Source organism: Meleagris gallopavo, chromosome 4 (assembly GCF_000146605.3).
Source record: "Meleagris gallopavo isolate NT-WF06-2002-E0010 breed Aviagen turkey brand Nicholas breeding stock chromosome 4, Turkey_5.1, whole genome shotgun sequence".
NCBI lineage: Eukaryota > Metazoa > Chordata > Aves > Galliformes > Phasianidae > Meleagris > Meleagris gallopavo.
This window is the reverse complement of record NC_015014.2, coordinates 56210721-56228456: the sequence shown is the minus strand read 5'-3', so window position 1 is coordinate 56228456 and position 17736 is coordinate 56210721. Positions and strand designations below refer to the sequence as shown.

Below are 17736 nucleotides of genomic sequence, written 5' to 3'. Positions count from 1 at the left end.
AAAAAAAAAAGAACAAAACAAACAACCCAGTAAGACTCATTTAACTTTGCCTAAAGATACCAGAGGAAATGGGAAGATGAAAGAATTTATAACTATCTGTGATTCCACCAGTTCACTGTAACATTACTTCATATATGCGTGCATTTCTCTATTTTAAGGAAATGTTTTCCAGCTACACATTTGTAACATCTCACTAAACAAGATCACTGTTTTCAAGGCCCCGTGACCCGAAATAATCACAAAACACAAATCAATATTCCCATGAAGTACGCAGATACCACTTGTCATCTTACTACTCATCAGGTATTAAAAAAGTTGCCCACTACTGCAAGTGAAATATCATTATAAGGTTTTTTTTTTTAAAGATTAAGTTAGAAGCTTTTTCACTTTGTTTTTAAAAAACGTAGTACCAACAATCTTACTTTGGAAGTAAATAAATACTTACATAGGAATAGAACTAAATTTTCAAATATATTCTAAAAATAATTCCAAGTAGCTCCTGCAAAATTTAATTTATAAAATTCTGCAATTTACTGAAGAAAAAAGGATACAGACATACAGCACTGCCATGAAGAAGTGAGGAATCACACCTATATGGGCTCGTTTTCTTTCCTTAGGTTCTGTAGCAGTCCAATAAAGAGCATCCAAAATATCTTGTCCAAATGAAGAAAACAAACGATCAGCCACCTAAACAAGAAGAACTTTTTACTGCCTTACAGCAATAATATTCTCTACAACACGTGGTTATGTCAGTGTGAATACACCTCAAACTAAAAAGCTTTTCACTTATTTGTGAGTTTTCACCTCTTTCACATATCAATCCAGCTGATCTTACAGTTACATGGGTCCTTTTATAAATACGGCAACTCATCTCTCTCAAATTTACCTTCCCAACAGTATTCATGATATGAAATCACGTGGTATTATCTTAGATGCTTCCTTGGAAGACATCCAAGTTCAGACTTTGGCCTCTGATAAAGAACTATGCATGTTGTGTAAAACCATCCCATTTTTTCTCTATTCCCCTGGACTTAAAAGAAGAAAAGTGAATGCCAAACGCATGACAGGGAATATCAGCTCCCAGGTATAAAAGGGACTTAAATTAGGTTTGGCTGTATAATTTTTTCCATCTTGGAATAAGGTACATACTCAATACAGATCTCTGCATAAAGCAGAAATAAAAATAAAAAATATTAAAACATAACATCAAGAGATTAAGAGGGACTAGACAGTCTGCCAAAAAAAAAACCAAAAACGGCTGAAACAAAAAACCCTCACAACCCCAAACCTACAAACATCTGAAGTTTAATCCAAAGAATATAGTAAAAAAAAAAAAAACCCTACAAAAAAAAAAACCTCTAGACAGCATTATTAGAATAGATAGGAAAAACATGGGCAGCAAACTGAGCTTGTAATTCAGTATCACAGCAAAAAAGGTCACAAAATCCTACCAATTTTCAAAGCTTCCTGATCAGCAAGCATATAGAAATGAAGATCATTACAAGGAAATACTTTCTTTCCTGCCTATACACTGAAATTTAGTAATTTTTAAATTAAGCTGCACAAAGGAAAAAAAAATCACTTTAAAAATTACACTGGGTATTACAAGTCATATATAGCTAAATTAGAACTTATCTTTTAGCACTGATCAAGCAAAAAGTAGGAAAAGCTAATTACCTCTAATTAATAAACAAAATTGATAATTCTTACTGTCTTTCTGGAAGATGACAATTTTGGACATGTTAAAACAGCAAGCAGCAATACAGAACTGAACCTGCAAATATTTCAATATACCATATTGAAATACCCTACCTACACCATATTGAACCATACCCTATTAACTAAAAAATAAATTGTGGACACAACGTTGAATTCATATGATTTCCAAGCTTGGTTAATTAACAGAGTTCTAACAGCAAATATACTGAAGGGACAGAAATTACACGTTTTAACTTATTTGAGCCAACATTCCTTCAAATTTCCTGATACATGATGGCTAAATAAGAACAATTGACAATACGTTTCAAATGAGCTGGACTTTCATCTTCCATCTTTTAACTAACTTGACTGCTACTCTTTAATTGTCACCTATAAACACAAAGTAAACCCTGAGCTGATTAATTATCACAAATCTGAAGTTCAAAAAAAACATCAGTTTGAGAGATATTTACAGCGGCACTGTTTTCGGCTTTTAAATTTGTAAGTCTAGATGGTCTGTCTTATTTGGTTCCTGCTCATTGTGATGACCCACTGAGTGACTACATCTACTACAGAATGCTTAGAATTTCATAAGATTTTGTCACAATATTGTGAGGGTTTTAACAGATGAAATGGTGACTTTGCTTTCCTTTTTACTAACAGAAGTCTTGTTCCTTTTCTTATAGGTAGAAAATATTAAAACCCATGGCACAATATTGTTGTCTGCTTTTCCAAATGGGACTTACCTAAACCCTACATGCCGGCTCCAGGCTCCAGCAGAATTCCATGGTGAGCGCTGTCACCAGCATAACGCACACTGGGGCTTCACAAGGAGCAGGAGCCGGTGGGTCTGAATCTAAAAAAGAAAAGTGTCATTTAATTGTGCTGAATGCTCCCCTTAGGCTGCCTACCTGGAGCATTCAGCACATACTTTGAAGATGTGGCAATCCTTGTGTCCAGGAGGATATTCCCAAGACACGCTAACAGCCGAAAACATTAAGACATTGTAAACATCTCCACTGCTCAGTGATTTAAGTAAATTAAAAAGATGTTCTAATTTTGTAAGTTCGTGAAGATGTAAAGGTTGATACATGTGTATTTTATTTGAATACGTAAGGTTTATCTTAAGCACATGTTTAACATCTCGTGTAACAGATTCGTAATGAAATCCACTCAAGTAGACTAAATAACCTGTTGAAAGATGACAATCAACAAAGTCTTTCATTAGGATTTCATGATTTCATGGTGGTTTTTTTTTGTTTTGTTTTGTTTTTTCTGGCTGATTCTATAGCTGCAACATACTGCTGTAATAAGCTCCTCAAAAAACATGTCCTCTGTATTGACATGGGGGCATCATGAGATATCAAGGAAATTAAATACCATTTCCAACTTCAAAGTCTGGTTTAAGTTTTCTAATAATTATAGTAACTATACACTGCAACATTTCCTCCTTTCTGCCCCCATGACAGGAAAAGGAAATTTGGGCACCACCAGGCTGCTTCTTGAGACAGAATCTTTGGATTCTGCCAAATGTAACAAAGAAACTCAACTCTTAATTCAAAAGGACACAATACAGAGTTTCCAACTCACAGGAAACACTGCAGTCTCCATTCAGACTACTTGGTAAGCACTTGGTGTTGAACTTTCTGGCATTAAGTGAAGTGACTCAAAGGCTTCTCAAAGACTATTAAGTGATAATCTCTCGCAGGTTATGGAACTATTTATGGATGAATATTCCCAACACAACTACAATCCAGACACTAAACTGTCATCAAATTACCGATTTTTACATGATTGTCATCAAATCTAAAATCAAAATTAAAAAAACCCTTGAATAAGCACCTTAAGTGGCTTGTATGACAGTTAGCTGACTTTGAAATTTGTTCTTCATGCAGTACTTTCCATATTTTATGAGATGAGAACAAATATTTTAGATAAAATATACAGATTTTGCACATAGTCCCAACTAAGCCAAGGTACAACAGATATTCAAAAAAAGATTAATATGCTATTCAGAGATCCCAGAACCTGCATAAAGCACCTCATGTACAAAGCTGCAACAATCCTTTTAAGAGGTATCACTACATAGGGCGCTAGCATGCCCTATGTTTGCAGATTGGAGATTGGAGATAAGATTTTAGCTATAAGGGCTCTGTTTACTTAGTGAATCACTGATCAACAAAGCGCAATTAAAATCTCATGCTTTACATTAGCATCAGAGCAGATTCTTTTTTTCCCTTCAGGGTTTCTCTTTATGCCTCGTTTTATTGTCCCAAACCAGAATTTTTTTTTTTTTTGTTTCTCTAGATTCATTCAACTTACCCATGCGTCCTCAGATTTTTGTCTGTCAGTCAGTACTGAGACAGGTTAAGCAGCAGCATGTGCTACTGCATATAATGAAAGCTATATTTCTATAACCAAGAAATAAAAAACAGATTTTCTGTTTTCTTACATCTTTCTTCTCTGTTCTCTCTCACGATCTTATCACTAATTCAAATCAAGTCTTTAATTCTATCAACAAGTTCAAAAAGTTGTACATTCTGCTTTTTGATTTTCTATCCTTCTACCAGAGTTCTCAATTCTCATTCATCTGAACAGCTCCATAAGCTCCAGGATCTAGGTAATATGAAACACCATCTAGAAAATTTATTTTTCATGAACTATTCTGTTCCACTACATTTAGGTTGTATATAAGAACCATTTGTACATTTGGGAGGATGAAACATGCCATACTCTACATACAAATATCATAACACACCAGTATTTTTTAAGCATTCTGAAAAAACATGCTTGATATTCTGATGCTCAAATTCTTACCTCAAGCATGTTATAGATGATGTAGAGCTTTATGACAGACTGCCCCCTTATAAGATGATACATCATAGAGTAGTCAACATAGTGCATCATGAAGTAGCAGATGACCAATATCACTCCTTTGAGAATGTCACACACCTGAGCAGGTTGCAGCAAACGTCTATCGCTGAAATACAAAGGGCAAGAAATTTCACTAAGGGTCATATATATATCCACAACATACAAATGATAGCAAGTCAGTATGAATCTACCGAAGCTATTTAGCAAGGATGCATCTCAATGTAGTCTATTTCACTCCCAACACATATGGAACACCATCATCATGATAAACACTTATGCATCATACTCTTGAACAGGATCACCTAATCTGTCACATCCATTTACTCAGATTATCGTCCTTGGCCAAGAGTCCCCACAAGTTAATTACTTTCTGCATGAATGACCTTTGGCTTTAATTCACTCATCCGCTTTCAGCCAACTGTACTTGGTATTTGTTGTACTTATTGTACTTATCATTTTGACTTCCTCAGTTACAGAAATTATATTTGCTGTAACCCAAAGAAAAATAAATCAAGTAGTCACCTTCAACTTCAACATAGTAAACAGATGCTGAAGAACAGCTTTTATCTGCAATTCCATTCCTTCTTTTAGCCTTAAGGTCTGCAGCAGACTCCAAATAAATTTCCATCATAGCTCGAGGTGGATCCTTACCGAATTCAGAATTTTACCACCTACGGTCCCACAGGCAATCCAGAAGCCTAAATGAATCACTACACAATTTCATGCTGTAAGTTAGAACTTCAGTAAGAACAGATTTCTACCTCAAGTGCCACAATGCCAGCCATCCACATTATGAAATTGCAAGGTGATATTTACTTGCCTACTTACTTTGGTTAGTACTAACGGGATGCAATGTGCTTTAGAAAAATCTTCAAATTAAATCAGAAGAGTGACAATCATGTATCAAAGAGACTTAATTTGTTAAATGTATGTATTTTTAGATACACACAAACTCACTGAAGTTCACATTTCATAGAACTTGGAACCAGGTAGCCTTAAGCTATGAATTTTCCTTGTCTGCATTGTTCAGTCATCAGCTTATCTCTGATCAGATAATGCTCCATCACTTTTTTCTAAACAGTTCGAATACATTAACAAATATAGTGCTGTTTTCAAAAAAGATCCAAACAGTTATGTATGACTTCCAACCATCAAAGCAATCTCATGCAAATACACACAGCTACCATCATGGGGAAGACAAACTACAAATGTAATCAAGAGTACAATTACACTTCTGCGATATCATTCTGAAAATTAAATCAAGAGAATAATACCTTATCAAAATGCAGCCAAAATTGCACACAACATGAACTCTAAAGATGAAGACGTTTTGAAAATATACTGTGTATGGTACACTTGAATATATACCACCACTATTCTAGAAAAAAGCTGCCCAAAGGGTCAAATGAACTGCTGTGATTTGCAGGAATTAAGCTTTTCTAGAACAGAGTGCATTCAAATAATGTTGTCATAGAATTTCACTTTTCAGACTTCACTGTAACTTAGTTTCTCACTTGCTGTAAATAGGCAAGTACCTAAAAACCATTCCAGTAACAATCTATCAACAGTTCTGAAGTTTTAACTAAAACCATACTCCATCTTCTGTTTGAAGTTGAGTAATAACTTGTACTTCTCATTTTAGAGAAGCAGTGTTAACGCTGTGATAACTTTTTCAAAGCAGATGTTTAGAGAAACACACAAAAATATCTGCAGAATTTCAACTTAATCAGCCTGATGACAGAAGAGCCTCTCAGCATTTCGAACCCAGTCAGTACAAGAGACTACTGCACAGGCTGACTACAGAAAACTACTGTCCAGAAAGCAAATAGCGTAAGAAAGTCCTAGCATTTAAAATCTGTTCCAACGTTCTTTCATTATGCACTGAAAAGATCCCTTTATATTGTCTGGGCAAGCAACCTAGAGCCTACAGCTAACATGTTTCTAATTGAGAGAGATTAACCATGACTATTGTACAAACCTACAAAGGCACTTCTACAGCAGCAGAATTTCCGGCCTGGCTAATGACATTTACAGAAGGATTTTCATGTGTGCTCTGAACATAATACAGAATCGGAGTAATTATTTCCTACAGAGACAGGGAAATCAAGTAAATGGATGAAGTATAATAGATTTGACACCTTTTTGGCACATATACAGAAATAATGCAAAGCCTGCAATTATGAAATGATGTAGTCAGTACTCAGTGAGAAATGAACCTCACAGTTTTAGTATATGATCAAGTTTAGATTACTTCCATCTGTACTCACTGCAAATCATTCCTATCCTTTATGTTTAAATGGTTTAATACATGCAACAAACATAGGTTGATGTGATTTCACATCTATTTTTAAGAAGTCTTAGGTCAACCATTACATACAGCATTTTCTGCTTTTTTTCCCCTCAATATATGTTTATATGTAGTGTCTCCAGTAACTCATTAACGCTGTTCACACTCAGTACCAATACTGGAAAATACTTTTGGAGCCATCTCGAATACTAAGCAATACAAACTGTATGTCACAAATGTCCAAAAATGAACAAGGTATACACAGTATAGTTCTGATGCTTTCAAATTCTCCAGTCAAAGTAGATAACAAAGAGGTAAGAACAAAGCAACACTGCGGGAGTATGTAACTCTAGAAAACACTGGACAGCTTAACTGCTTAACTCATTTTGAGCATTTGCATTTTTACAGTTGTGTGTGATGGTAACAGAATACAGACGGAAAGATTTCACATGAAAATTTGTTATGGGTGTTTTTTCTCATGAATGAGGAGAACAATGAATAAAGAAGAGCATTACAATGATCCCATTTTATATTCAATCATTCTGGTTACTGAACAGCAAACAACAGAATCTTTCTACAGAAATCAGTATCCCAGAAGCGAATTAGAAAAACACAGCCCCTGCTTCAGTCAACTTAGCTCTTCAAAGATAATATCATGAGAGTCTGTTTGTCTGAGATGTAGTTCCTCTTATTTGATTCCAGAAACAATGTCATGTGAGAGCTGTTTCATAATTCAGCGAATTACAGAGGTGAATATTTCACACCTTATAAACCAGTAAATACACAGATTCAGTGCATTAGGACCGTCCTTCAAAAGTGCCTTGATAAGATACATCTGTCCTCTCACTCATTTATTTCCTACTATTATCCCATTATTACTTCTAATATTTTTTTGCTGTCACTCATGCTCTTCAAGATACACTTTTCACAATTTCACAGCTTCATTAGGCTAAATCTCAAGTTCTCATGTTTAGCAGCACAGACCAGACTGAGGAATCATCACATTTTTAATTTAAACATCAGATAGCAAAGTTCCTTTACAGAAAAGAGTAAAGCTTATCCATTCTTTCCATTAGCTGTTACATAAAATCTTACATTGTTTCACTAGCAAAACCGAATACATGGAATTGTTTGAACATGAGGTGATCCTTCAAACACCATGAATTCCAGCTGAAAATCCAAGCATTCCTTCACAAAGAAACCTGCAGATAAACTTTCTTCCACAAACCAAGGCTACACAGAAAGATGCAGGCACTTACCATTCCACAGCAAGTACTTCACACGTTCAAGTCCTTCAGCCTATCAGCTACTGTTACTATTATGCCCAGTAAATGACCAAAAAAAAATCTCAGCTGAAACAACACTTAGGTTTCCAAATAATATAACAGTACAAATGCACACTTTTGGGATATACACTCCTGTTACTAACTTTAATATGAGGAAGTAGCATGCAAGCGTTCCCGTTATGCCTCTCTTCCACCACAGCAGGCTTCTGTTTCAGACTAGTGAATACACTGTGTCTGAGGCATTTAGAAATGAAACCACGATAAAGCAGCTTCCCTTATAAATACTTAGGATAGGTTACTTCGTCATTCTATGGGAAAAATTAAAATCAAATTAGAATACAACTAGATTTTGTTGCTACACAGGTTTGGTTTTTTTTTTCCTGTACAGTTTAGAAACAGAAATTTACATTTGTTTCACTTGTTAGAAAATCCAAAAGGTCAAGTCTATTTCCTGATATACATAAAACCCAGTGAAGAAAAGTGTGGTGTGGAAGTCTGTTTTGACACAATTTGCTCAGACCAGTGAAAATCAAACTGACTGCCTTTTTCAAGGTCTGCCTATCTGATACTATACACCAGTTGTCTCCATCTACTGGTTGGAAAAAATAAGATTAAATCATAGCATCAAAATGATTATTTGTTATGGAGACAAGTTACCCATATGTAGTGGAAATGTAGTGGCTGTGCCTGTTTCAACTGACCATAGAATCATAGAATGGCTTGGGTTGGAATGGACCTCAAGGATCATCAAGATCCAACCCCCCTGCTGCAGGCAGGGCTGCCAACCTCCACATTTAATATTAGACCAGGCTGCAGGGTCTGGCCTTGAACACCTCCAGGTATAGGGCATCCACAACCTCTAATTCGGATTTCACAGTATTTAGTAACCTGAAAGAAAAATAAGTGAAATACCTTCAGGCTTTCAGTGCATTGGTGCCTACCCTATTTAACGTGGTTAAACCACTTGGAACACAGAAGTATACCCCAGGAAAACCAGGAAGTTTTTCTTCCTATATAGAAAACACTGACTGAGAATCCTGTTACAGTTGTCTGTAGCATTTTCAACAACTGCTTTTCAACAACTGACAACGCAAAGGTGAACTTTCTCACTATGGTGTCATCCATATGTCAGAGTAATCTGTAGACAAGTATACTTGTCTATGTGATTGATTATTTCAGCATGCGACGCATAAGCACTGCGCAGACATTATTTCAAATGTAACACTGCAGAGTTGTACACTATTGTATCCTATGACCTATTTACTTTTGCATCTCATGCCCACTGGTGCCCCCCATCCTTCACCAGCACAAGTGCATATGTTTTAGTAGTCACCTTTTAGAGACATGGTTTTTTAAAACCATCAGTAAGTTTATTCCATTCAACTTTACAGTGTGAAGATGTCCAACAGAATGACTACATTTTTAATTGGTTCCTTTACTAAAACATCACCTACGTAATTTGGGATGCCCTAAACAACTACATCTTAACTGGATACAACTGCCAATACTGATGCCACAAATACAGGAATGTAAACATGTGACTACACTACAGCTGCAATAATGCTTTAGATGGATTATTACATCTCACAGGTTCTTAATAAAATCATGAATGTAATCACCTGTATATAAATATATCTATAACATTAAAATAACATTTATTCCTAGAGACATTCTAGGAATAGAATTATTATAATAGAATAGGAATTTCTAGACATTCTACTTCACACAACTTAAAAAACCTGTCACTTGAATTGGCTTGTTTGGCTAATAAAACACTGTTTCAGCACTGAGGTTACAAGCTTAAATGAGTACTTTAGGACAAATCTTTTCCAACTTTATTTTTTATGCAATGATAACTTAATCATTTTTCAAACTCAGACAACCATTGAGGTATGTATTAGTTAATAACATACTTCAGTTATGAAAGCAGTGATCTAAGTAAGCAGTTACGTTTATTTATCTTGTTTCTCCCTTTTTTACATCTCAGATATTTGTATGAAAATGCAACATACTGTTTTACACATATATTTAGACATCAAAGTCTTAATTCTTCAGTGTACTGTTTAAGGATGAACGGTGATATCAGAAGCTGACAAGAATTGAACTGATTGACCTGAAGCAGTGAAGACTCCAGGGGAAAGAAAACCCAAGCAAGTCTATCTGAAGGATATATTTGCACACCCCAGAAAATTTTCAAAATGAGCAAAGCGAAAATATTGTAAATATTTTCCTACAACTGTGCTGAAGTTTGGAATTAAGCTTGGCTTCAAAAAAAAAAACAAAAACCAACAACTAAGCTGATCAATTCTAATACTTTATAACTTAAAAAAAAATGCAGTTTACAGTATGCAGGATTTCACTATCATAAGACTGTGGAAATATACAGACTCAGGGCTGACAAAAAAATATGTTCCAATTGAAGATTTGAATATACAGAGAGCTAAGTTGGCTAAGACTAAATGATATTTCATCTCTCAAACAACAGAAAGCCTCTACATGCACACAACACAGCACAAAACCATGCTGAGAATGAAACCAAACCAACCTTTCTGTTAGGCCCCGATGAGAGCTGCCTCAAAACAAATTAAAAAAAAAAAAAGAGGTTTCATATAAGTGACAACTAAAATTAGCTTTCATTAAGCTTTGATTCTGTTATTAAAAATGAAACTGTAAGTGAAGTCAGTATATGAACATAAAGCACTGTATTCTAGTCAAAAGGCAATCAATTTGAAGTCTAATACTACTAAGATAGCTGGCAAGAAACTTTCAGAACCCGCTCCAAATCTCTGAAGGACTATAAAAAAAAAAACAAAAATAAAACCCAAATCAACCCAACTGCTTGAAACTCAGGTAAAATATTGCTAAAAGCATGACTGAACCATTACTTAGAATAAACATAAAAAGCTTAAGGCACTATAAATGAAGTACAGCAGGGGCTATGTTTTGTCCAAAACAGCCTATTTTGAATTGGGCTGAACTGGAACACAGGCTCTCTGTATAAAAAGAGTATTAGACCTATTATGATTACAGCCAATTTCCACACAGTAGTGAAGTTGTACACAAAAATATACTACCACAAATAGCACTGGATGAATTTCATTTACTGAGTACTGAATAACAACTGTTGGTGTCTCCTCTGAAGTATGTTAACTTAGCTACCCTACTCATTTGTAACCAGTATTTTTACTGGTTACGTGCTGATGTGTGAATTTGGCCAACAGCATAAAAGGAAAAAGAAAATCAGGATTTACTCACCAAGGAGGAATCCCTGTGACATCACATTCCATCCTATAAAGGAAGTGAAAGTGCTCTTCCCTTCGGTCTGATTTACAAGAAAGAAAGAAAGAGAAGGTTGTAATGTTGCTACACTATGCACTGTTATGGAAAGGAGAAAGGAATATTTGATCTGAGAGATTACTACAGAAAATACTGACTGCACCTGCCCATTTTGGTTGGTAAAAAGTCACAGATAATGGTGGAGAGGTGCATTACGTCAACATGAGCTTAAGCAGACAGTAGGAATTTTAGGTATTCAAAAGCCAAATCTAGCCCTTAAAAAAACATCAGGCTTGGGACTGTAACACAGGTTACATTTCTTTATGAACTATGTCTATAGTGAGAAAGCCAGAGTGGTTTTTGTTTTCCTGAGATGTTTTCTTCCTACAATTTCTTTCTGGAAGTAATGGTGTTTTCGTTTATTTCCTACTGAAAAGTGTACATCTGTGGTTTCACAGGAGGGCAGTGGGAGATGAAGAGGTATGTGCAGTATAACTAACAACATGATTGCCAACTGAACCTAAATTCAATTCTTTCTAGGAGAAGGGAGAACAGTAAAAGAAAACAGAATGTGTATTTACGATCTACAACTCCACTTCAATATGGAAGACAAGTAAAGATCTTCTCAATCATTCTTCATGTAAGAAGAATCATGTGCAGGTTTTGTATTTTCTTGGGAAAGCCAAAAATTTTGCTAAGAAAGGTGAGATTTACTAAAAGTCCTTATTTATTTTATGGGTAAGATGTCAAAACATCTTTGTGTAACTTATCGGGAGTTTTATCATTTTTACTAAGCTTGGCCTTCCTATCAGAGTATTTTTCATATAGCACAGAAGAGTGTGCTATATGCACACAAAAGGTTTCTATATTCCCACAAAAGGTTTCTCTGACATGCAACGTGTTTAAAAAGAAAAACAACAAAAAAGTTCTATTGAGGTGTTTCAAAATGAGCAAAAACATCAATCTGCTCAGAGTATCTAGGTGTGAGGTATTAAAAAGTCTGAATTGTTGAAAGGTGTGGTTTCTTTTTACCACAGGCACAGTTATTTTAGAAGCCTACTGAGGACTGTATCTGAAAAGAACACCACCAGGTCCACTCTGTCTTAGATCTGTTGTTCCAACAAAACACATACTTTTAAGTTGTCAGAAAGTATTTCAACCAAACGAAATTAGCTTTAAAGATTCAAAAAGCATAGTTTGAGAAATTTTCCACTACTTGGAAGAAAGTAGCAAGAGCTTTTATTTTGTAGTTTAAAAACACTGCTCTTGCAATTCATTTTTTGCTGGATGTTAATTTTTTAAAGATCACCCCATCATTTAGGGAGCTTAGGAGTAATGAAGTTTCACCTGCCAAAAACCACCACAATCTGATGACTTAGCCACTGCCAGTTGGACTACAATGATTTAACCAGCAGCTTGTAGTTAAATTTATGACAGAATCTTGGATTCTTGTTTAAAACAGCTATGCTAGCAACAGTATAGCTCTGAAAATACACGAAACTAAATCTACTCAAAAGACCAAGGGATGATTTAGCAGTCAAATGGAACCAACTTGCAGGGTCTAGGCAGAAAAATGAGAAACTTCAAGATTCATTTACTCTGTTCTCTCAGGTTTCTTAGATGGAAGACTAAAATGCATAGGAAGCTATAGAACACTCCCCCTACACTTCAGTTCTATAGACAACTCTAAAGACAGGAATTAACACATCTTAACTAGAACATATTTTCATTGTTTTGAAGAAGTGAAGGGTAATATAATCTTTATCTACACTGTTATGAGGAAACAGAAAAGTTGAAGAGTAAAGAGGAAGTCTAACAACACTCACTGCTCAGTCACTTCACTACGATGTTGAGAAAATAGTCAAGATGAAGGGAGGAGCACTTTTATTTACTACACAGAATGGAATATGATGTGGCAGGTTCAAAAACAACTAATCACACCCATCTGTGAGGATGAACATGTCTGAAGATAACCAGCCACCTGCTTCAAGTACCTTTTGTAATTATAGGTGCATTTTTCCTACTGAACTCAATTTACACACACAAAAAATTCCTGAGCTAGAAAAGCAAAAGATAAAACTAAGATTATAACATTAACAAAATCAAATCAGAATGACTAGAAAGAAAGAAAAATAAAAAACAAAGTGCATACTCTGAGTATTTGGAAAATAATCATTGTAGTATCTGAAGATTCCATTGCATACTATAAATCAAGAGTGAACTATTCAATAAAAAACATTTTTAATATACTAATGATTTAGACAAAAGAGATTCTAAAGAAAGAAATTCCATAAACATTTGAAGAAACTGACACAAAAGAAAAATTTTCAGGAATTCCTACCATAAACAAACCTTCATTTGAGGTCTCAGTCTCACTGAATCTTATCTAATAAATGTTTTAAAGTTAACACATTCAAGTTGAATTGATAAACTGTATCCTATCCTGCCATTCGCAGTAAGAATATAGTTAGGCAAGCAGACTAAATTTTAACATTGTAGGTGTGTGTGGTCTTCTGACTGTTGCTTTGTCAGGACACTGACTTACTGTCCAAGCCAGCAAGTGGTTTTTCAAATGTTTAATTACCATTTCAGAAGAGCAGAAAATTCATTTGTCAAAAGCAAAACTAAATTTATAAGTGAGTACTATTAAGTTTTTTAAAAATAGTAAGAAAAAAACAAATTACATTTACCAGAATTTTAGTATTTTGGCAATAGCATACACAAGAAATACACAAATAGGCACATAATTTGATTTGAAACTGAACAGCAGCCATATTGTTCTTTACATTGCTAGGAAAATCTTGACAATTTTAATGAGATTTAGCTCAAAATTAACAGCAGAACACAATATCAGAGACTGCCACCTAGTGTCTGTTTCAAGCAGTACCCAAGAACATTTCAACTTGGAACAAAAAAACTAGTATTTTTTAATGCAATAAGAGACAATTTCTTTTTAATCAGAAGATACATTCTAAACTGTGCATCTAAAAGCACTTCACACATAAAGAACTACCAATAGCAGAAATGCAATCAATTTGATCAAAATGAAGAACTGGCAGCCATAAATCGACTTATAGCACGGGGAAATCCACAATGAAAACTACGAAGCCCTGATTTATTCAAGGAAAAATTATAACATCAGTATAAAGGCTCCTTTACTTTTAGGTTACACTTGTAAGACTTCTGTCATAAATTATACTTTAAAGTACCAACTTTTACCATGGAAATTAATTCTGTCCCATTTTTTTTTTTTTTAATTATTATTCCAGTTCCAAGGAGGTAAAACAGAAATTTTACGAATTAGCAACTTTCTTAGCATTGATGTAAGCAAAAAAACCAAGAGGTCAAAACTCCTGAAGTTTAACATATTCTATCTAGCTAGTCCCATCCCACTTACTCTCCAAGACTCTTAAGGGAAAAAAGAAAGCCATTGTATACATGGACCCCTTGGGAAAAGGTTACTGTGGAAAGAAGGAAAAGTCTTGTAAAAATCAACTTTTGTTTCAATATCAATCTGTCAAAGACAATGGTCAAGTCATTAACTCCAAGTCAAACAACAGCTAAAATACTGTACAAACAGATATTAGAAGAACAAAACTACAGGGGACATGTTCTTTATTAACCCAAATTTGCTTAAGAGACATTGTTATTAAACCATCTGAACGAAACAACAAGAATTGGTGACTGCTGGCAAAGCTTGGAAGTACTTCTCATGCACTGTTAATTTACTTCAGAGTGGAAGAAATCATTAGTAGTTTAAACAGCACTGAAAAGCCATAAAACTAACCACTCTGATAAACAGAAACATTATTTATGTGTATCAACATCTTTCTCTTGAAACAACTTACCGTAATCCATAGCAAGGCAAAGTGATGAATCGGAACATTGCCAGAAAAACTCTCAAAGGAAGCAGGGTGAATATATACAGAAAAGCATCCAGGCACAAAAAGATTCCAAAAAACATCAACTAAATTATAAAAATAAAACAGATGTTAGTATTTTATACAGAGTTACAAAAAATTTATACAGAATTATATTGTGTATGAAAAATACACTTAACATTACTTCAATTAACCAAACAAGCACAACACCATACACACTCAGAAGACTTTCATCAAAAATTGTGCTCCACGAAGCTCAAACAAAGTCCTATAGAGATAACCACAGTTCACTAATTGCATTTAGATGTTACTGCAGCTCGTTTTCCAACAGTGACTTCCTTTGAAGTTCACAGAAGTTAATGTTTTAACCTCAGGACAAAAAAAAAACCAACAAAAACCAACAACAAACCTCTAGAGTTGTACACATGTGTAAAACCATTTGCCATATGTATGTCTTTTAATATGTCCTTCCCCCTCTCCCCTCAACAAAACCCACAGATTTTACCTTGTCAGTTTTCTATTACACACCTAATTACAGCTGCGGTACTTCCCTTTGGGGACTATGCATCCTTCTTTCATATGAAGAGGAATACGAAATATGAAGAGGTAAGTTTACATACTTGCCCTCAGTTAAAATCTTCCTCAATTTATAAAAGCTGTTAAAGCCATTTAATTATGGGCAACCAAACTACTCTATCATAATTAAACTAGACCTAAATTCTGTAATTAAAAAGCAGTTATATAACTAATTCTCCCTGGATGTTCCTTCCTCTTCTTCCCCCTCTCCTCACCCCCCACTTTGTGAATCTAAGTTTTTTCCTGAATGGGACTCTAAGCACTCTAATTCTACCTAAATATTAAGTCCTAGTGTGTTGGCATTAGATGTTAAAAAAAAAAAGTGTATCTAATAAAATCACGTTAAAGAATATCAAGTATTCACCTAATATCAGAGGATACATTTTATTCCAGTTTATTCTCACTCTAGCTGATTATGATTTACATTACTACTCTGCAACTACAGGTAGTAAACAATACAAGTCATTAAGATAATTCTTCCATTCTTTTTCTACTGCCTCACATGCTTCCTTTGAATTAAGCAGACTTTTACGTCAGTTGAGTGATTCGTACAATAGCTGGTCTACACACCATTTAGTTTGCTTCCCAGGTGCTTGCCAGCATACTTTTTCTTTTTTCAGTATTATTCAATTTGTTATAGCTAGAATGTGAGCTAACTTGGACTAAGCCCAAGCAAAGAACAAATTTATTTCATAATCTCTCACTGCAATAAGACATCCATCACTTTTTAAATCTATCTGCTTATTGCTCAGTTTCATATTCTTCCATTGACATTCAAAACAGACAATAAAGTCTAATTTCCGTGCAAAAATCTCATCAATTTCACTACTTAGAACATCAACCTTATTTATACAAGACTGTTGGTTTTTGCTTGTTCTTACATATTAAAAAAATTTATTGGAAACATATGGTGATGATCCTTCAGAATAATTTCTGTGGCTTAGAGACTGCACATAATAGCCTCCATAATTACAGTGGAGATGGATTTAATTCTGTAAAACCAGGTCTCATCACAGACCAAGGATAAATTTAATGATACTTGAGGGCTATGCAAGGCATGGACAACAGGAGCCAGACTCTGCCTCTGCTGCTCCGTGAACTTTCTACTCCTACTTCAAGCTACTCTATTCAGCTACCCTCCCATCTCCACATGGGTTCTGAATTAGTGAGAACACAGGCTACCCAGTTCACCACATGCTATCTTAGCACGAAACATGAAGTACTCACTGCCAAATTATGAGCTAATTTAAATCTCAGAAAGGTTCAATAGCCACCAAAGTTCATAAAAATAAATTTTGCGTTTAAGATGAGGGAGGGAGGTGGAAAGAGTCATGGAGCCAGGCTCCTACTTCAATACAGCTTACTGTTAATTAGATTAGGTTTACCATGCAACTTTGTACCTAGAGATTGAGAAATTTAACAGCATTACTCTTAAGTAATACAGTCAATAATGCAGTACAATATAGTTATAGTGCAGCCTAGATGACTTTATTACCAATGTTGCTTACCCTGAGCATATTCTGGCTGCCTCTCAAATCTGACATCCTCTCCTAAAGGGTTTCAAAATGGGTGAGAACAAAACTTTCTTCTACATCAGAGTATTGAACTTCTGCAGGGTCAGAATTACATTTAGGCATACAGAAAAGAAGTAGCAGGAAGGCATCTATGGGAATGACCACAGCACTTGGAAAGCAGGGGAAGGAAAGGAAGGTGAGGTAAAGAGTGGCCAGAAGCAAAACAGATGGCTGTGAAAGTCAAAAACCTTAGACAAACTCAACCATCACCACATCTTTAGACTGAAAAATTAGCTAAAACAATTGTGTTGTATTTTAATGAAAAATTACATTTCAGAGTAATT

The 17736-nt window shown here is 35.0% G+C and overlaps 1 protein-coding gene across 3 annotated transcripts in view; it reads right to left on the bottom strand.

Moving 5' to 3' along the window:
- The window catches only part of TAPT1 (transmembrane anterior posterior transformation 1), a 32498-nt gene that overhangs the window by 14242 nt on the left and 520 nt on the right, over positions 1-17736 (bottom strand). Inside the window, exons 2-5 of one of the 3 annotated variants that reach the window (XM_031553185.1) lie at positions 15270-15388; positions 10691-10714; positions 4516-4678; positions 552-687 (exon numbers count right to left, since the gene is read on the bottom strand). In XM_031553185.1, the coding sequence (XP_031409045.1) occupies positions 552-687; positions 4516-4678; positions 10691-10714; positions 15270-15388 (442 nt within the window). Of the gene's footprint in view, positions 1-551; positions 688-4515; positions 4679-10690; positions 10715-11400; positions 11468-15269; positions 15389-17736 lie in introns of those variants that run through there. The other 2 variants (XM_019614946.1, XM_031553186.1) reach the window with 2 other exon arrangements.